This window comes from Alligator sinensis, unplaced genomic scaffold (genome assembly GCF_000455745.1).
Source record: "Alligator sinensis unplaced genomic scaffold, ASM45574v1 scaffold900_1, whole genome shotgun sequence".
In the NCBI taxonomy this organism is placed as follows: domain Eukaryota; kingdom Metazoa; phylum Chordata; order Crocodylia; family Alligatoridae; genus Alligator; species Alligator sinensis.
Window position 1 is genome coordinate 182,126 of NW_005842882.1, and position 20,806 is coordinate 202,931.

The 20,806-nt window shown below is 54.1% G+C and overlaps 1 protein-coding gene and 1 pseudogene across 1 annotated transcript; both read right to left on the minus strand.

The window, feature by feature from the left end:
* LOC112548033 overlaps window positions 1–3,203 on the minus strand; it is a 19,632-nt pseudogene extending 16,429 nt beyond the window's left edge.
* Window positions 3,204–7,267: 4,064 nt separating this feature from the next.
* On the minus strand, window positions 7,268–15,614 carry LOC102370262 (zinc finger protein RFP-like). The gene is made up of 7 exons (XM_025192039.1): window positions 15,195–15,614; window positions 11,041–11,136; window positions 10,572–10,802; window positions 10,342–10,364; window positions 9,710–9,825; window positions 8,166–8,207; window positions 7,268–7,785 (listed from the first exon to the last, which is right to left on the minus strand). Exons 1-7 carry the CDS (start codon window positions 15,612–15,614, stop codon window positions 7,268–7,270), a joined length of 1,446 nt encoding a protein of 481 aa, XP_025047824.1.
* Window positions 15,615–20,806: the final 5,192 nt, after the last annotated feature.

Sequence of the window (20,806 nt, forward strand, 5' to 3'; positions counted from 1 at the left end):
GGAAGAGGCCCCCCCGGCGGGTAACCTGCTTCAGCTGGCCGGCGGCTACTGCCCAGCGGTGCTCCGCTCGGAGACGCACGCGAAGGACACCTAGGAAAAACGCCCCGAGCACTGGGGGAAAGGGAGGAGGTGACAACAAATCCATAGGCAGGAAAATCCCAGCCCAACACCCAAGGTCCTAACACAGGGGGGTTTGGTGTTGGGTTGGGAGAGAGTTTGACTCCTGTGCGAGGGGTGGCCGTGGGTTTTGTGGGATTGTTCTGTTAATGCAGGGACCAGTTCCCCCAGCGCTTACCCTTTGTGTATGATCGCTTCTCCAGTTTGGACGGCAGAGCTTCTGCAGGGGAAAGGAGCACAGACATTAGACCTCCTGCGTCTGGTTCAGGCTACGGGCTGGGACCTGCCTTGGTCTTGAGCCCCTGAGAGTGAGCAGAGACACTGGGCCAGCTCCTCCCCCTGCTGCTGGGACTGTGGCTTCAGAAGTTGCCTTGGCACCTTCCTGCAGCGGGGCCTCTTTTCCCAGGACAGGAAGGGAGGGAGCTGCAGGTGCAGGGAAAGGAATGGGGGGAGAAATGTAATAACCATGGACCCAGGGGAGCTCAGTGCAGAGCCCATCCTGACCCCTTAGGCCCAGTGACAAGGAAGGGAAAGTGGTGGGGCTGTAGGGAACCCATGGTTAAGTGGATAAGGTTTGAAACTCCATCATTCATTGGCTATGGGGTCAGACAAGACCTTGAACTGGTTGGGGTTCCAGCCTGAGTCGCCCGCTGATCCAGTGGGGTGCAGGATATCAGAGGGGCAGCTTCACTCAGGCCACCCCTCAGCTACCTGTCCTGCTTCCTCCCAGCTGCTCTCCTGCCTCCTCAGGAGCCCTCGCTGCACCTGTTGGGGTTTAGCAAGAAGCTTGTGGGTTCAGGGATTCTCCAGTTTGGGCAAGGAGCTTACAGTTTCCCTCATGCCCCACCCCGGGGCCAAGCCAGCAGGCTTCAAAACAGGAAACTGGCCTTTCCTTTAATTTAGGCTCTTAACTTTGATAGCACGAGGCTTCGGGGGCTGGCTGTCAGTGAGACAGGGGCCTGCAGCTCCCTCCCCACCCCGAGCTGCAGGTGCGCACGCTGAGCAGCCCTGGAGCAGCAGGGGCTCTGCAGCTCAGACAAAGGGGACCCCTGAGGAGCCCAAATTCATCAGTGATTTGGCCAAGGGCACAGGGAGGCCCTTGCCTCAACACTTCATTCCCGCAACCTGCAATATCAGCCCAGCATGTTCAGTTTCTCTTCCTCATGTAAAAGATTCAGGCTTCAAATAAAAACTGGCTGCTCAGAGCCTGTGTCCTCCCCTGAACAGGGTCACTTCCCTATTGCCTTTCACAAACCTCTTCTCAGTACCTTGAAACTGCCTCATAGTCTCCTTTAGAGTTAGAGTTTGTCCAGACAAGTTCCCGAGTCTTGTTTCTATTACTGGGGAAATCCCTGCTGGCAGCTGGACCTGCCCCTTCTTGCACCTGGGAAGAACAATTTTGTGTTATTCCATTCCCCTTTTGTAACTCACTTCATGGTAGCAATCCTGGCTACATTAAGGGACCTGGGGACTGAATATCTCTAAGTACTCCAGCCCAAGGCAGGGGCAGAATGGTCAGTGGCAGTGCCAGCACCCTCCGTAGGGGTCAAGTAATGGTCTTCAATGCTGAACTGTCCAGGACATTTGCCAGGATCAGAAAGGAGCTGATATTTCATGCCCAGTTGGCTCAATCTCTGGTGGCCGAAGTGATTCACCAGGGGTCAAAAACGGACAAGCGCCATCCCAGCCAATGCCCAGGGCTGTAGATTCCCCCTAGAATAGCAGGGGCTAGTCCTTCCCACCCCAAGGACTGTCTAGGAGCTTATATTATAGAGGAAACAACCTTAGCATTGAACCTTCCCCAAAGGCCTGTATCCAAAAGGGCTCCCTGCCTGTGTTGTGGAGCCCTAGGAAGACGTGATCATAGCACTGTGTCCAGGCCCCTGGCCTGCATGGACATGAGGTGGAGCCACCGACCTGCTCAACGTGCTCCTGATGTCCTGGAGGGGAGAGAAAGAGGAGAGGGAGAGCTCAGTGCCACACAGCACAGGCTCAGGACCCTCCTGTTCTGGGAGGGGCAGGGGAGGAGGAAGGGCCCAAGTATCTGGGTACTGTTGGCCCCTTTGCAAACCATGACCTTTGAGCCCCCACAGCTCCACGATTCAGACCTTTCCCTTCTCAGTATAGGAATCAGAGGGTTACATTCCTCACATGCTGGAGGTCACTGGCTGTCTGCTGGCACTTCCCCACCAGCTCCCTGATAAGGCTGTTGAGACGGGAAATCTCCTCAGTGAGTTTGGTGTCCCTCTCCTCCTGACTCTTCTCAATCCCCTTCTCCAGCTCTTCCAGCTCAACCAGCAGGAGATGCTCTTATTCCTCCAGAAACTGGTGTAGTCCCTCAAATTCAGCCACAATCTTCTGCCTCTGGGGTCCTACTTTTTCCTGCCATGAACAGAGAAACACTGGGTCAGAGGGGGCAGGGTGGGGATAGCAAGGCCAGGAAACAGTGTAAGCACCCGTGGACCTGACTGCCTGGAAAGGTGGACCCCCAGAGCTCCCACGGTCTGTAGCTCAAGTCGGGGCTGCTCAGCATCTCTGGTCCCGCCTGGCAGCTGTGCACTGTTTTCCTCTTGGGAAGGTTTTCTCTACAGCCCTGAAGGGTAGGCACGTACATATGGGAGAGGTGGACGGTTCCCTCCAACAAACCTTCCCTCTCACCACAGTTAGGGCCTGGGTGCGTGCACCTGCCGGCACACAGTGACACAGGGTCAAAAACAAAGCAGTTTCAGCAAACAAGTAGAGCAGGAGACCCTTTCCCCTTCCTCCAGGCTGTCTCCTCACTACTAGCCATGAACACTGACCTGATATTGCTGGTGTTTCTGCCTTTCATTCGCTCTCAGTGCTTCAAGCCTCTTTCTCTCTTCCCTTTGAATCTCCAGATGAGCCTGAATTTGCTCCTGAAGGAAGGAAAACCTCTTGGGTCTGTTTTCTTTCAGGAGTGGAGGAGATGGAGTCTTTTCTCCACACCCACAACCGAGATTGCTGCCTGCATACGAGCCCAATGACTTTTGGTGACAAAAGGATTTGATACTATCGACTCGATTTTTCCCCTGTACTGTTGCTGCTCTTCTTACATAGTCGTTCATTGAATCAGGGACCACAAGAAGAACAATGCTGGGCTGCACAGGAGCCAGAAACCAGGGGCTCAAACCACAGTGCAGCCTTCTCTGGGGGCTCAGGAAGCTTTGTATTTCGGGACGGTTACTGCTTGTGTTTGGGGGAAACGAGTGACAGACACTCGGGGCAACTACCAGCGCCACATTCCTTTGCTGCAGGGGTGTCAAACTCATTTGGCCTTGTGGGCTGGATGAGCAGTGCGGGACCGGGTCATGCGTCAGGCCATACAGCATGTCCTTTTGACCAGGAGCCTGTTGGGAAGTAGCCGAGACAGGTCCCTTCCCAGCTTGATGCTTTCTTCCAGGGCAACCTGCTGATGAATGTCACACACCACCCCCCACTGCCACCTTCCCATAGTAAGGACTTAAATTTCTATGGCTGCATGTGAACAAAATTCACTTCAGTCACCACCGCCTGACAGATAGACCCCTGTGCCCCTTGGGCTGCTCTGAGGCAGGCTGAGATGCATCATTCCCTCAATGAAGCCTCCATCCTTGAGCTCTGTGCTACAATTGGCCTCACAGATGTCCTTAGTCAGGGTGGCCAGTGTCACCAGCCCCTCCACAAACATTACACTCCCATCTCCTCCCTCTCCCACATGCCTCAGAACAGGGAACAAAGGCTGCAAAGAGGGAGTGTGAGGATGGACTGAGGATCTGGTACTTGAAGGTCGGGGACTTCATGATGGGTGTGTTCAGTCTGTTCCTCTGCATGTGCTGGACCTGGGGCTCCTCAACAGACCCGGGGAGACAAGTCTGAGTGCTGGTGTCCTGTGGGGATGCTGCGTTGGGATCCTGAGTCTCATCTGAATCAGTCCTGTGTACAAAGTCCCTGCGGGCCCATCCTCATCTCATCCTGGGCACTCAGGAAGGAAAGAGGGCTCCCAGCTGCTCCCACTTACACACCCAAACCTGGAACTGAGCCAGCAAAGACACTTCAGGGGCCTCTGCCATAGCTCTCAAGAGCTCTGCTTCCGGCCTGTTAGACACAGAGATGGCAGGAGATGCCCCTGGGGTAGCTCCGGTGCTGCATTTGATTTGAAACAAAAGGATTTGATCAGTTCACAGACACCCCTGCATCTCTCGCCTCCTTACAGCACAGATATGTGCCCAGATTCTTGCATAGGGTCGGGCAGTACAAGGGAACCATTGCTGTCAGAGAAGCTGGAGGCAGGAAGGTTAATAGGTTTGTCGAAGCACTAATTCAGGTGGGCCCCGCATAGCCCTGCGCAGCCTGTTATGCCCCCAGGCCATGGGGGCTTGGCAGCATAGGCTGCTTTGCCCTGGGCCATAGGGGCTTGGAGAAACCGATATATTTTGTTATCATCTGAATCAGTCCTGTCTCATTAACTGGCATATTTTGTTATCCGGCATCCCTCATTCCTGGGGGATGCCAGATAACAGAGCTTTTACTGTATATTCTAAAAAACAAGTGTCTACGGCATTCATTAATTTGCTTTCAAAAAATATTTTTGTCCTGATTTACATGTGTTTGTGTAGTGCACATAGAGGTGATTGCACAATAGCTTAAAATGAAATCTTACTCTTGTATATCATGGGTGGTGTGTATAGGTTTGTTGGGGGCTGTGGGTGTGTGGGTATGTAGGTATAAGGTTTGTAAGGGGCTGTGTGTTGGGGGAGTGTGGCTGGAGTGTGTGAGGGGGTGTGGGGGTCTGCATGTATGGCAGTGTGTGGGGGGGTGAGGGTACATGTGTATGGTGGGATGTACGTGTGGGACTCACCTTATGAACACACACACATGTACCAGTGGGGCCCTGTGCTCCCCAGTCCAGTGAGGCAGCTGGGAGCCACATGATGCAGGAGCAGGGCAGGGGCAGGAAGAGAGTGAAATGGCTGGGGGTGGGGTGGGGCTGGGTTGTTCAGTCCTGCTGAGGGCTCCCCCTGGGTCCTACTGCCCCTAGCTCCTGTCAGTTTTGACAGGCAGCCAGGAACAAATAAATATTAATTTATTAATTTTTTAGGGGCTCTGTGGGCCAGATAGAATGGCCTGGCAGGCCAGATCTAGCCCATGAGCATATTTTGCTTACCCCAGCTAAAATGAAGTCTTACTTTTGTATATTGTGGGTGGGTGGGTATAGGTTTGTAGGTGTGTGGATGGGTGTGGGTTTTGTGGGGGCTGTGTGTTGGGGGAGAGTGGCTGGGGAGGGTTGTGGCTTGGGGGAAGGGGAGGGTTTGCCCACAGCCTTCCTCCCCACCGTGGCAGGCAGAGTCCCCCCAGCACTCCTCCAGGCCCAGGCGTTGCACTCCTGCCATTCCTGGTCTGCTTGCTGCCACTTCCTCCCATCTTCCACTGCTACCCTGCTGCTTCCCTGTCCCCCCACTCGCCGCTCCAGCACCATGTCCCAGCTGCTCCTGCTGACCCTGGTGCTGGAGCTGGGAGCCATGTGGTGCCAGTTGGCTGGCAGGTGGAGGGGTTTTGGGGAAATCGCTGGGGCAGGCAGTGGGAAGGGACAGTGAGGGGATGCACAGAGTGCAGCAACAGCTAAATATGAGCATGTGGTCGCACCAGTGCACCAGGGCTAGCGCTAGCGGGGCCCAAAGTGGGGCAGCAGGAGCACATGGCCAGGCTGCCAGGGGTCTTTGGAACTGGGCTGGCTCCCCTGTCTGCCTCCTGGTGCAACTATCATCAGGACCTTTTTGTTTCTTATCACAATGTTTAGCTGCAGTTGGCTGTCACTGGTCAGGACTGTGCGATTCATGGCTACCATCCCAAGTGATGCTGAGATGGCCTTCACCTGCTGGTCTGGGATGGCATTGTGGAGGACTTACTAGGTTCTTGCATGGGGTTCACAAGGCATGGGGAAGGCTTTCACTCTCGGCCTGATACCTTTGGTCTCTTGGCACTGTTGAGCGGAAGGCAATTCAGATGGGCCCTGGTAGATGAAGCACCAGTGTGTGAAGTGCATGAAATTCTCACATGGCATGATGTGGTGTCCCGCTTTGAGGTCTCCTAAAAGACTTTGCCCTGGGCAGATTTCACCTTTAGGTTCAGTAATGTACTCGGCTTGCACAGCATCACTCAGGAGCCTGTCCAGACAGATCCCAATGCTGGGGTAAAGGAGATGAGGGTGGGGTTGAGAGAAACAAGAGCTCCCCTCTCACCAGCCCCAGGTCCTGCTGCTGTTTGTGTCATGTCCAGCCACAGTCGATATAATTTCCGAGGCCCTGTGTGGTGTTGTGGACTCAGATCCACAATAACGCAAAGTCTCTGCCATCTTGCCTGAATTCATCCTCAGAGGTGGAAAACATCTGTAGTGAAGGTCAGTGGAATTCCTGCCTCACACTCAGCCCCGCCTGGCTCCCAGAGTGTGCCAAGGAGCTTCTGGGTAAATAAGCCTTTGCCCAGCTTTGTTAGTCAAGTTGTCTGGTTCTGAAGAAGGCCAAGGTCTAAGACCAGACCAAGGAAAAGAGGTGTCCATGCCACAGGGAACATCCTGCCATGTGCGTCAGAGCAAGGGGACGGAATCCAAAGCAGTGGAAATGTAGGGAGAGAAAAGGAGGAGTGAAGGCCCAAGTGACAAAAGCCCATTAAGAAACCCCAGTTGCAACATTTATTGATATTTCTATGGACGTGAAGCCACCAGGGGCCCAGGGCCAGGCACTACAAGGGAACCATTGGTGGTGGAGGAGCCAGATTCAGGGAGGTGCCTGCCCTGAGTGAAACTCTTCCAGCTCTGAGAAGCCCCCAGCCCAGGGGCCTTTGTGCTTGAGTTGGTTTTTCTTGTGCAGCAAACCAGCCGAGCAGCTTCCTACAGCCAGTGCCTGGCAGGGCTTAGGCTCCAAGCCCAGTGGCCTCCCACCCCCAGGCCCCAGCAGGATGCTGTCCCCACTGCAAGGGGATGGTCTTGTCTGTACAGACAGCACCTTTCACCTGGGCAGCTCCCGGGGACATAGAGGAGGGGACAGGGGCTGGTAGAGGGGGTTTGTCTGGGGTCAAAGAGAAGGGGAGACCAGAGCGGCCTGTTTCCCTGCGTGGGACGTAACATTCCCCGGCTGTTCTCTCCGCCCCGCACTCAATTACACAGTCTGAGCTTGGATCCAGCCTCCAACGCACCGAGCCAGGGCCGGATTGTGTCCCCAGCGAACAAGGCTGGCGGGAAGGTGAAGATCGAGGCCTCGGTGTCAGCATCAAGGAATGACACCAGCCCCGCTGTATAGTCCAGACAGACCCGCACCCTGCTGGGCACCCAGCACAGGCAGAACAGGGTTAGATCAGGGGTAGTGAGAGCCCACAGCTGATCATCACAGTGCACCACAGCCCAGATCCCCTCCTCAGGGCTAAGGCTGATGTCTTCCTTCCTTCTCACAGACTCTCTGGCGACCCCCACGGCCCACTCCCCCTCCTCCACCTCCACCTCCCAGTAGTGTCTACCAGAAGTGAATCTCTCATGGCCCAGCACACACTCATATACATCAAATCTCTCAGAATTGTTGGGCAGACACTGCTGTGTTTCTGCGCAGCTCACACTTCTCCCACCCACAGACAGGATGAGATCAGGATGAGCTGTGTCTGGATCCAGAGTCACCGTCACTGGCAGAGAGAATCACAGCGTCAGGGCAGAGCTCAGCCCTGGGGCAGGCGGGGCCGTTCCTCACCCTCTCCACCCTCCCCGTCCTGCCTGGGACTGTCCTGGGTCCCAGGAGTTGCTTCTGCCCTGGGCCCAGAGGCTGAGCACAGAGGGCCCCGCAGCTCCTCAGCCAGGAACAGGGTAGAGCCCCAGTACCAGGGAAAGGTTGGAGGTGGCAGTAAATCCACAGGCAAGGGCAGGAAAATCCCAGCCCAACGCCCCAGGTCTCGGTGCAGGGGTTTTGGTGTTGGGCTGGGAGAGGGTCTGACCCTTCCGTGAGGGGCAGCTGTGGGATCTGTCGGATCATTATGTTAATTCCAGGACAAGTTCCCCCAGCGCTTACCCTTTGCGTATGATTCCTTCTCCAGTTCGGACAGCAGAGCTTCTGCAGGGGAAAGGGGCACAGACATAATATCTCAGGAGTCTGGTTCATGCTACAACCTGGTAGGGGAAATACCATGTATCTCTGTACATGAGGGCAGTGCTCCTAAAGTGCAGCTGGGGAGAACTGCTCTTCTGATGTGGTTCAGTACCCGCCGAAGTTTAGCGGCTTTAAGCCCACTTTGTGGAAATGGGAGTCTCCTCCCTAGCTTGCTCCGAGGGCCTTATGGCTAAGGGCAAGCAAAACTTGGGGGCATCCAGACCCCAAGCCTTTGGGCTTGGACCTGCAAGTAGGATGCCCACCAAAGGATTTGGGAACATCCGAAGCCCCAAATGGGGCTGGAGGATGTTTGCTGGCAGTATGGCCACTTATGGTCCTGGACTCCAGGATTTGGAATTAGTTTTGGGTAATTTGGCTTGGGATACATAAAATTAAAAAAAAAAATGCTATGAGCTGGGCCATGCCTCGGTCCTGAGCCCCTGAGACTGAGTAGAGGCACTGCGGCAGCTCCTTCCCCTGCTGCTGGGCCTGTGGCTGCAGAAGTTGCCTCCACATCTCCCTGCTCCCCTGCAACAGGGGCCTCCTCTCCCAGGACAGGGAGGGATGGAGCTGCAGGTGCAGGCAGAGGCGTGGAAGGAGGGATGTAAAAACCACGGACCCAGGGGAACCCAGTGTGGAGCCCATCCTGGCCCTTTAGGCACTGGGGAGGAGGCACTCGGTGCCAAACAAGGGAAAGTGGTGGGGTTGTGGGGAACCCTTGGCTAAGGGGATAAAGTAGTAGGAGGATAAAGTAGTAGGAGTTGTAACTCCCTCATTCATTGGCTTAGGGATCAGACAAGGCCTCGCACTGGCTGGGGAAGTCCAGGGGTCCAGTCTGAGTCACCATCCACTCCCGTGGGGGTGCAGGATATCAGAGGTGCAGCTTCACCCAGGCCACCCCTCGCCTCCCTGTTCTGCTCCCTCCCAGCTCCTCTCCTGCCCCCCCAGACACTCTCCCTGCACCTGCAGATGTTGGGAAAGAGGCTTCTGGGCTTAGGGATTTTCCAGTTTGGGAGAGGAGCTTACAGCTTCCCTTATGTCCCCTAGGGCCAAGCCAGCAAGCTCCAAACCAGGAAATGTGATGTTCCTTTAATTTAGGCTGTTAACTTTGGTGGCCAGACATGAGGCTCCAAGATCTGGCTATCAGTGAGACAGGGGCCTGCAGCTCCCTCCCCACCCCAAGCTGCAGGTGCGCACGCTGAGCAGCCCTGGAGCAGCAGGGGCTCTGCAGCTCAGACAAAGGGGACCCCTGAAGGGCCCAAGTTCATCAGTGATTTGGCCAAGGGCACAGGAGGCTCTTGCCTCAAGGCTTCGTTCCTGTGACCTGCAATATCAGGCCAGTGCTTTCATTTTCTCTCCCTCACATAAAGATGCAGGCTCCAAATAAACATCTACTACCCACAGCCTGTATCCTTCCCCTGAACAGGGACACTTCCTTAGTCCCCCAGTTACAACCCTCTTAATACCTTGAAACTGCCTCAAAGTCTCCTTTAGATTTAGATTTTGTCCAGACAACTTTCTGAGTCTTGTTTCTATTTCTTGGGAAATCCCCACTGGCAGCTGGACCTGCCCCTTCTCGCACCTGGGAAGAACAATTTTACGTTATTCCATTCTCCTTTTGTAACTCACTTCAAGGTAGCAAACCTGGCTAGATGGAGGGAACTGGAGACTGAGTATCTCCATGTACAGACAGACAATGGCATTGCCAGCACCCTCAGTAGGGGCTGACTAATGGTCTTCAACTCTAAACTGTCCAGGACATTTCCTGAGATCAGAAAGGAGCTGAGATTTCATGGCTAGCTGGCTCATGCTCTGGTGGCCAGGGTGATTCCCCAGGAGCCATAAAGTGAAAGGCCTCCAGACCTACTGTCCTCAGGCAGTCATTGTGCAGGGGTGTAGAATAGCATTGACTAGTCTTTCCCACCCCAAAGATTGTCCCAGAGCTCATACTAAAGAGGGAACAACATCAGCATTGGACCTGCACATAAGGCTTGTATCCAAATGGTGACCCTGTCTCACCTGCTGTCCTGTGGCACCCTGGGAAGACATGATCAAGCACTCCCCTGGCCTGCATGGGGAGTGAGGTGGAGCCACCTACCTGCTCAATGTGCTCCTGATGTCCTGGAGGGGAGAGAAAGAGGAGAGGGAGAGTTCAGTGCCACATGCCACACGCTCAGGACCCTCCTGTTCTGGGAGGGGCAGGGGAGGAGGAAGGACCCAAGTATCTGGGTCCCTTTGCAAACTCTGACTGTTGAGTCCCCAGACACCCCTGGGGAGCTCAAACCTTTCCCTTCCCAGTGCAGGAATCAAAGGGATTACATGCCTCACCTGCAGGAGGTCACTGGCTGCCTGCTGGCACTTCCCCTCCAGCTCCCCGATCAGGCTGCTGAGACATGAAATGTCCCCAGTGAGTTTGGTGTCCCTCTCCTCCTGACTCTTCTCAATCTCCCTCTCCAGCTCTCCCAACTTGGCCAGCAGAAGACGCTCTTGTTCCTCCAGAAACTGGCGCAGTCGTTCAAATTCAGCCACAATCTTCTGCTTCTCCACTTCTGCCTTTTCCTGCAATGAACACAGTGTAAACCAGGTCAGGGAGGGCAGACTGGGGAGCGGAAAGCCAGGGAATACTGTGTAGGCACTCTGGGAGTGACTGCCTGAATTGCTGGATCCTGTGCACCTGCCAGCACACAGTGACACAGGGTCAGAGAACAACACACACAGTTTCACCAAACATGTAGTGCAAGAGACCCTTTCCTTTCCCTCCAAGGCATCCTTGTCATTACTAGCCACAAGCACCAACCTGATATTCCTGGTGTTTCTGTTTTTCATTCGCTCTCAGTGCTTCAAGTCTCTTTCTCTCTTGCCTTCGAACCTCCAAATGAGTCTGAATTTGTTCCTGAAGGAAGGAAAATTTCTTGGGTCAGTTTTCTTTTTTGTGCAGAGGAGATGGTCTTTCCCCCATGCCCACAACCAAGATTGCTGCCCACATACAAGTGCAATGACCTTTGGTAGTGTGGTGGGCATGCCGGTAGCAGCCCAGCTTGCCAGCTCGAAAGGGCTTTGAGCCATTGGTGGAGCATTTCCACCAATCAGGTGGTGGTTAGGGAGAGGCTGCCCTGCCTCTGCCTGGGAGGAGGCAAGGCACCTGGACCTGGGTAAGGACTATACTCCTCCTCACCCTGATTGGTCCCTTTTCAATCTGGGGGGCAGAGCCTCTGAAGACTATAAAAGACCAGGGGGCCTGGCATACAGACACAGCTCCAAGGGATGGAGAAGGGGGAAGATGGGCTAAAGAAAAGCTGGGGAGAGCTGCCCAGTAGGGTAAATGTGGTGGCCCCAGAAGAGCCTGAAGACCCCCTTTGCCAGATGAGGAGCGGTGAGTGGCCACGTACCCAGCCCCACCACTGAGGAAGGAGGCGTTGGTGTATGAGTGGTGCATGGGGGCAGACCCTGGGAGCTGTATGAAGCAGCTTGGGTCTGCACCTCTGGTGTGCAGCCAGAGGTGCTGCGTGCAGGTGGTGCATGAGCCAAGGCCCTGGAGCCCTATGAGGGGGCTCGGGTCTCCAGCTCTGGCATGAGGCCTGGGCAGAACAGTACAGGCAGCGCTGCACGGAGCAGTCCGGGAGTGGACCCGGACTCTGAGAGCTGCATGGGACAGCTCAGCTCCTCATCCCCTGGCAAGCGGCCAGGTCCTCAGTGCATGGCGTGGGTCCATGCAGAACCAGGACCCTGGAGCCATATGAGGTGGCTTGGGTCTCCCACCCCTGACACGAAGCCAGGGAGATTCAGTGCAGGTGGCTGAGGAGACTCTGTGCACTCGGGGAATCCAGGAGCAAAGCAAGGCCCCAGGATGCATGTGGGGCACCTGGGGCCTGCAACCCCCCGGCACGAAGCCAGGCAACCAAGGCTAGAGCCTTGCATGAGGGGCCTCAGTTGAAACAGAGACCCCGGATCCCTGCAAGGCTGCTTGTGGTCCCAACCCTGGGTGGAAGAATAAAGCCCTTGGTGCACACTTCAGTGCACAGGGCCATCAGCGGCTGGTGGGCCCAGTCAGGGCCAGAGACCCAGGAGGCCCCTGAGATGAAGAGTAACTCACCGGAGGAGTAAAGGACCCTCCAGCAAGGCCCCCAAGTCGTGAGTTACTGGGGAAAGGACTCCCACAGGGAGGGGGGAGTTTACCCAGGTCAGAGAGTCTGACCCTTGCAGGGGAAGCCCAAAGGGACAGGGCTCCCTGAGGTTGGAGTTTCAGGTTATTAAAACATATTTTGGCTGGGCTGAAGGGGAAAGTCTACAGGGCACCGATGGAGCTTCTCCTTCTCCCTTGCAGCCACGGTAACCCAACCAAGACCCCAGGGCAGCCTGGTCCTTGGTGTCCCTAAAGAGGTACCTTATGTTTAAGGGGTTTTGCGCCTTATATTTTGTATGTTTGTAATTAAGTAGCTGTAATGTGATAGAGTTTAAGATTGTGTCCTCTATATTGAAATATTAGTTTAATCCTGTGGGGCTGAGTATTTGTTTAAAATGGAGATATAGGAGTGTATATGTTAGTATATGTGTATTCAATGTTTTATGTGAATTTAGATTTAAATAGAGTTCAATATTGTATGCTATATTTTGTGTATCTTTATATTTGTGAATTTGTAATATGATAGAAGTTAAAGTGTATAATCTTTAATGAAGCCTGGCTGGGATCCTCCACTGTAGTATTTATCTTTGATTCACCTGTTGTTCTTAGTGGGGTGTGTGTGTATGGGTAACAGTCTTATAGAATATGTAGATATTTATGTTTGTGTTTATATGCATATTTATCTTTTAATGTTTTGTAAATATTAATAAACTTATATATAGCTAAGTTATATAGTGTCCTGGTTTGGCTCTCTATAGGGGAAGGAAGGAAGCTGCATTCAGCCAGCAGTTCCCCCCCCACCCCCCAGTGCACCTGCCCTGCCAACATCTTCCTTCAATTGGAGAAGGGGGTACACAACCAGGGACATCTGGGTTACAGTACCCAAAACATTTGATACTATTGACCTGATCTGTTCCCTGGGGTGTTGTTGCTCTTCTTACCTAACTGGCTCATTGAATCAGGCACCACAAGAGGAACAATGCTGGGCTGCACAGGAGACAGAAGCCAGGGGCTCAGACCACAGCGCAGCCTTCTCTGGGGGCTCAGGAAGCTTTGTATACAGGGGCGGTTATTGCTTGTGTTTGGGGGAAATGAGTGACAAACACTCTGGCCAACTATCGGGCAATGAGGTGCATGAAACCCACTACCTGCTTGCAGTGGTGCCAGGGCTCAGGCCAGGCTGCCACGGGCCAGTTGCTGCCCAAGCCCCTGGATCACAGGGCTGGGCTGGACTGGTCTGCAGTAGTCCACTGCCTCCCCCAACTGTTACCCATAGCCCTGGCCCACAACAAGCTGCCCCAAGTTCCCGGCGCTGCTGTGAGCAGGGGGCGGGTGACATACACCTCACCTGCGCCCACTGCGATGGTTTGCTACACTGCCAGCAGGACAGGGAGAGGGTGGGGAGCCATGATCCAGCTGCAGTCTGCCTGCAAACTGTGGTCCTCATGTGGGGCTGAAGGCATGAGGCAGCAGGTGCTGACCCCCACCCCTAGGGCCACCCCAGCCCAGGCCACGCAGCTGCAGCAAGAAGCAGAGGTGAGTCAAACTCCGTAATTAGCCCTGGCTCCCCCCACACCCTTCCTCCACACCTGCAGCCAGGTCACATCCTCCCTCCCTGCCCCATTGGCATTAGACACCACTCACTGCTCCTCCAAGGGACTCAACTCGGGGACAGACACTGTGGCGTGGGCATGGGCGCAGGCCGTGCCTGTGGGGATTTTCAGCATGGGACGGACCAAGTGCTGTGTCGGTGCCTGCACTGCTGCTGCCTACAGTGGGAGGATTAACACCCCCCAGCTTCCCCTCACTCTACAGGTGTTTGGCTGCTGCAGCCCTGGATGTACGAGCAGAGCCTATCCCCTAGCAATGCCCATGCCACCACCCCCTCCAATGGTGGGGTTAAACCCCCCTTCCCCTCAGGCTATGAGCGTCTGGCCAAGCCCCCACTCCTGCTGCTGGAGCAGGGAAGGGGGTTGGAGGGTGGGGATGCCTGGCTAGGCCTGCTGCCCCCCTGCCAGGTAGATCTGGCTGGACTCCAGAGCAGGGTTTCACACCCCCACTGTCTTCTCAACCACCTGGAGCAGTGATAGTGCTTCGACTAGGGAGGAGAGAGGTGGGGCCAACCCTGTTTGGCTGCAATAGACAGCCCAGCCCAGGGCTCCAGAGCATGCTGGGATGCTGGGGGACTATGATTTAACTTAAACCAGGAAGGGGCCTGGGGTAGAAGTTCCATAAACCAGCTTGACCTTAATCAGTTAAGTCTGGTACTACATTCAACCAGGTTTATCTCAAACCAGTTTCGGTCATTTCAACAATGGTTTGTGTGCGCTGAACTTCTGTTCTTTTACAGGTTTAAGCCAGTTTCTGATCACTTAAATCAGCTTATGTGTAACTTTTGTCCCTAGCCCAGGTGCTCCTGTGTCCACACCCTGAGAGCAGTGACACAGGTTAGAGCAGGGCTGGGCAAAATAGGGCCCACTGTGCCTGTCACAGGGCATGTGGGGAGCGGGCCACAGTTCTACCCTGAACCCCAGCCCAATGCTATCACAGCCCCGCTATCCCAGCCCTGGCCCCGGCCATCCATCCCGGTCCCAGATGCTGGTGCCCACCCAGCTGTGATCCCATCGCATCCACCCAACTGAGTGCAGAGCAGTCACTTAGCAAGTTTTGGTGAGCTGTTGCTGGGGGGTGGGGGTGCTGACCCGGTACACAACAGCTCACCAAAACTCCCTGTGGCCCTCCAGCCCCCAAAATTGCCCACCCTTGGTTCTGAGGCAGCTTTAGCGAGCCTCAGCTGTTCATTTTGATCCACGCCCGCGCCCCCGTACCTTGTACTGCTGGGCAGGCTCCTGGGCGGGAGCTGCAGGGTGAGTTCGGTGTGCCCGGGACTCTCGGCAGATCACGCACATCAGTATCTGGTCTGTCTCGCAGAAGAGCTTCAGAGCCTTCCCATGCTCCTCACACACCCGCTCCCCTCCTGCCCCTTTCACTGCCTGCACACACAGTTGTTTGGCTATTTCTACAAAATTCGCCAGCTGCCTGTTTGGGCCCAGGGTCCTCTGGGGAAAGGTCTGTCTGCACTGAGGACAGGTGACATCTGTCTCAGCCCCCTCCCAGCACTGGGTGATGCAGGCTCGGCAGAAGTTGTGCCCACAGCCCATGATCATCACCGGATCCCTGAAGAAGTCCAGGCAGACGGAGCAGGTCGCTTCTTCCTGGAGGCTTTGCACAGAGCTTCCGGCAGCCATGGCTGTGATCTGAGAGGGGACAGGACTGGTTTCACTTCCCTGAGCTCAGAGCTGGGGTCACACTGGGGCGTTTCCTTTCTGGGAATGACTGGATTGTTGCTGACCTGGCAGGAGCCCAGGGGCCAAGATCTAGGCCTTGGATTGCTGGGGAATCTGTTAACCCTTTGTGGAGAGGCAGCTGGGGACAACTCCATTGGAAACTGCAAAATTACTTCCCAATAATTCAATGCACCCAGCACTTCTTAGTGCACCAAAAGCTTTTCAGAGCTGTCAGGACTGTTATCTGGGGGTTGAGAACTGCCTAAAGACTTATATTTGCCAGAAAGCATCCAGTTTTCCTTGGGGAAAAAGAGAGAAAAAAGAAAAGAGCCCACCATGTTCCTCCATTGAACCTGATTTCACCTCAAAGCTGTTCACTGGCAAATGCTTCTCCAGACCTTCCACTGCACCTGCTGGGAGCCCTGGTGTCTTCCCCTGTAGGAGAACAGTGAGATTCTCCTCTCAGGATGGGGCAAGGGCAGCATCGCCTTGTAGAGCCCTGCACAGGGATCTGGGGGACCTGAGCCTCCAGCACTCACCAAGGAGACCCAGAAAATAAAACTGTCTTCACTGCCAGAAAGTATTCAGTCGCTGCTCAGAGACTCTGTTAGGTCCCCCAAATCCTCTGTTCTTCCTGTGTGTCCTTCACCCTGTTGTGTCCTGCTCTAGGGTTTCTTCAGGTTATTATAGACACATTAAACTTTTGGGTACCTTCCCTTTGCAAGGTACAATATGCCTCACAGTTGGTCAGGATTTCATGAACTGCAGTTTTTTTACCTCCTTCTAATTTAAATGTGCTGTCAGCAGTCAAAGCCTTCTCCCAAACAGCATGCCAAATACAGATGATTTCACGCTGTCAGGTTTGGACCCTGACCCTCTGGCCACTAAACACAGTTCACACCTCTGCTTGCTCCTTTGCCTGTTCTTTACCATATTGCCTGTCAAAAGAAGAGCAGCTGGAGGCTGCTACATACCCATCTCCTCCCCACCTTTGCAACCTCACGGCTGGATGATGACCTTATGTGGGCTGCGGCGTTGCTCTCAAAGGCCACCTGGAAGCTGTTGTTAGTGTACAACAAGGCATCTGCCTTCTGATGGGAATGGGCCACCAGGACCACATGAATTCATTGAAGCAGTCGGCACTGGCTCCCAGTAGCTCCTGGATTTTTAAGGCCCTAAATGACCTAGGCTCTATATAGAGCAGGAGATTTCACTTCCTGCTTCCCGCTACCCACTTCATATTCTTGGTGTTTCTGACTTTTGTTCTCTCACAGTCCTTCCAGCTGCTTTCTCTCTCTTCTTAGAAGCTGCAGCTGAGTCTGAATTTGTCCCTGAGGGAAGGAAAAATCCTTGGATCAGCTTGCCTTTGAGGGAAGAAGCTGGAGTCTATTCTGCATCCACGTAAGCCAGATGGGTGCCTGGCTGGCCCGTGCAAGGGTGACACCAGGAAGCTTCCAGGAAACTCTACATGCTCAGGCTGGAACAGCAGCCCTTGGCACAGTGCACCCCTTGCCTGGAAGCTGTAGCACTGAATACTGGGCATTTCATGCAACTAGCAACCACCCAACTCCCAGCTGGATTGAGGAGCCAGATTCTGACCAGCAAGGCTATCAGGTTGCAGGAATGAAAGCTGGATGTACCACAAAGCATCTCTGCCACCAGGAGGGAAATACAGACTCTCGATGACAAAATCCATTGAACAGAAAATAATACAGCCTTGAATTTGGAGTGGTCAACACTCAAGACTGCCATCCACTGGCAAGCAACCAAGCAGTACAAACCATGAATCGGGTCTAGCATTGAAGGCATATAACTGAACTATCATGGGCAAAAGGTAGGCTGAGAGAAGGTTGGAGCAGGACTGGAGAAAGGCTGAGGCCTCAAGGGCCACTAAGCACATGAGCTAGGTACAGACATTAAAAAAGCCCAAGGCAGTTTTCTGTAAGCAGCGTAGCTTAGATTGGTAGCGAACAACACACATTTGCCTTTTGGTGAGTTCCGCCACTTTTAAACCAGTCTGTATGCACTGGACTTCTGTTCTATTATAGGTATGGACTAGTTTCCAATCACTTATACCAGTAAAAGTGTAATGTCTGTACCTGGCAATGGGGATAGTCCCAAAAATGGGATGCTTGAATCTGCATCTCTGTGACACGGACCAAACTCTGTGGTTGAAGGCTTTGTTACATGTTGCACTTTGAGCTGCTCAAATGTTGATCTGTGTTAGTGCTAGCTTGAGTTTGGACCAGTTACACCTTAAAGCTGAAATCCTTCTCTGACTGCCCTTGACCTACACAGCTGTGACTTGCTACTAGAGACTCCAGAGGGCCCACAGACTATGTCTAAGGGGTCTACAAAAGAAGGCATTCTGTTTTTCTGATCAATCAAAAGTATGTGAATACCCATACTTATCATTCAAAGGGGTCCGCATCACTGTTTAAAATTTTTAGAGATCCACAAATGAAAAAAATTGAAAACCACTGCACTAATGGGCAGGCGTGCAGAGTCTGGACTAGGAGCTATAGCTGTGAGTTGTCAGTAGAGAATTGGTGAGCCTGGACCTTGCCTGCCTTTTTGTGAAAAGTTTTTACAATTTCAAAGAGGGCCATTAGCACCTCCTCAGGCTGAGCTCTGTCTCTTTGGAGAAGCTGAGGGTTTTCCTCCCCTACCCCCTCCTACCCAGAGACAGGCATGAAAAAAAAAGAAGGCAGGCAGACAGATAAGGGAACATGCATTTTTATTGCACCTGAGTGATTGCTAAGAAGTACACACACAAGTGTTAAGAAACTCTCCCCTTGCAAGAAACTCTGGCTTGATGGAGAAATGACACCATGCACCTGGAAGCCCTGAGATGAGACGGTGATCCATGGGTCGGCCAGGGGTCCCCATGGAACTGTACCAAGCCTGGACAGCTGGGGGATGCTGGGAACTGTAGTCCTGTCATGCTGGGGAGGGCAGTGATGTGCTGGTGCCCTGTCTTTGCCCATTGTGTTGCCCCTCAATACCAAGCCACAGCCACCCCGCCCCCCCCCCCCCCTCCCCCGCTGCCCCCCCCCCCCGCCCCCCACCCCCTGCTGCTGCCCCTCACTCCTGCCCCACAGCCTCCTGCACCTCCAGCCCTGCCTGTGCTGCCCAGCTGGCCATGGAGCTGCCCACTGACCTCAGAGGTAACCCCCGCCCCCCTTGCCCTGTCAGAGCCCCAGTCTCTGCCTGCCACACACCAATGTCAAGGATTTTGCTTCCAGGCGATCCAAGCCAGGTTGGTATTTGGCTCCCCCTGCTGGAATTTACAGGGAATGGCACAAAGGACTTCATTCAAAAGCCTATGGCATGAAAACACAAACGCGATGCACCAAAATAACCCTGGTTAAAATTTTTAAGGCACTGTAAATTAACGAGGATCAAATGCCGTGGTGAGTACAAACACCCCTAGGCACTGGGGAGGAGGCACTCAGTGCCAAAGAAGTGAAAGTGGTGGGGTTGTGGGGAACCCTTGGCTAAGGGGATAAAGTTTGCAACTCCCTCATTCATTGGCTTAGGGGTCAGCCAAGGCCTCGCACTGGCTGGGGAAGTCCAGGGGTCCATCCTGAGTCACCATCCACTCCCGTGGGGGTGCAGGATATCAGAGGTGCAGCTTCACCCAGGCCACCCCTCGCCTCCCTGTTCTGCTCCCTCCCAGCTCCTCTCCTGCCCCCTCAGACACTCTCCCTGCACCTGCAGGTGTTGGGAAAGAGGCTTCTGGGTTTAGGGATTCTCCAGTTTGGGAGAGGAACTTAGAGCTTCCCCCATGACTCCTGGAGCCAAGCCAGCTGACTTTAAACAAGGAAAACTGCCTTTCCTTTCATTTAAGCTCTTAACATTGGTGGCCAGACACGAGGCTCTGGGGTCTGGCTATCAATGAGGCAGGGGCCCACAGCTCCCTCCCCACTCACGTCATGGTAGTAACCCTGGCTAGATGGAGGCACCTGAGGACTGAATGTGTCTATGTACTGCAGCCCCAGGGCAGGGGCAGAATGGACAGTGGCAGTGCCAGTGCTCTCAGTATAGGTCAAGTAATGGTTTTCAACTCTGAACTGTCCCAGACATTTTCTGGGATCGGAAAGGAACTGAGATATCATGCCCAGCTGGCTCAAGCTCTGGTGGCCAGGGCGATTCACCAAGGATCAAAAAGTGACAAGACCTGATTCCAACCCTACCACCCTCAGGCACCCACTGCCCAGGGGTGTATATTTCCTCTAGAATAGCAGAGGCTAGTCCTTCTCACCCAAAAGGACTGTCCAGCAGCTTATATTAAAGGGGGAACAACCTCAGCACTGGACCTTCACCAAAGGCCTGTATCCAACCCTGCCTCACGCAATGTCCTGTGGTGCCATGAGAAGATGTGATCATAGTACTGTGTCCAGGCCCCCGGCCTGCATCCTGCATGAGGAATGAGGTTGAGTGACCTACCTGCTCAAGGTGCTCTGGATGTCCTGGAGGGGAGAGAAAGAGGAGAGGGAGAGCTCAGTGCCACACAGCACAGGCTCAGGACCCTCCTGTTCTCAGTAGGGTGGGGGAGGATAAAGGACACAAGCATCTGGGTACTGTTGGCCCCTTTGCAAACCATGACCTCTGAGCCCCCACAGCCCCATGATTCAGACTTTTCCCTTCCCAGTGAAGGAATCAGAGGGGTTACACCTTCCCCACCTGCAGGAAGTCACTGGCTCCCTCCCAGCACTTCCCCTCTAGGCTGTTGAGAACAGAAATTTTCCCAGTGAGTTTGGTGACCCCCTCTTCCTGACTCTTCTCAGTCTCCTTCTCCAGCTCTCCCAACTTAGCCAGGAGCAGACGCTATTGTTCCTCCAGAAACCGATGCAGTCGCTCAAATTCAGCCACAATCTTTTGCTTCTGGGCTCCTGCCTTTCCCTGTCATGAACAGAGAAAAACCAGGTCTGGGAGGGCAGGCTGGGGACAGGAGGGTCAGGAAACAACCTATGGGCCTGACTGCCTGAAAAGGTGGACCCCAGAGCGCCCACGGTCTGTAGCAGAAGTCAGGGCTGCTCAGCATCTCTGGTCCTGCCTGGTATCATAGATTCATAGATTCATAGATGTTAGGGTCGGAAGGGACCTCAATAGATCATCGAGTCCGACCCCCTGCATAGGCAGGAAAGAGT

Coding starts and splice junctions, on each gene's coding strand:
- LOC102370262 (XM_025192039.1), bottom strand. CDS start 15,614: ATGGCTGCCGGAAGCTCTGTGCAAAGCCTCCAGGAAGAAGCGACCTGC. Junction 11,137..15,194: donor AGCCTGCCCAGCAGTACAAG/GTACGGGGGCGC, acceptor TCCTTCCTTCAG/GAACAAATTCAGACTCATTT. Junction 10,803..11,040: donor AGAAACACCAGGAATATCAG/GTTGGTGCTTGT, acceptor TGTTCATTGCAG/GAAAAGGCAGAAGTGGAGAA.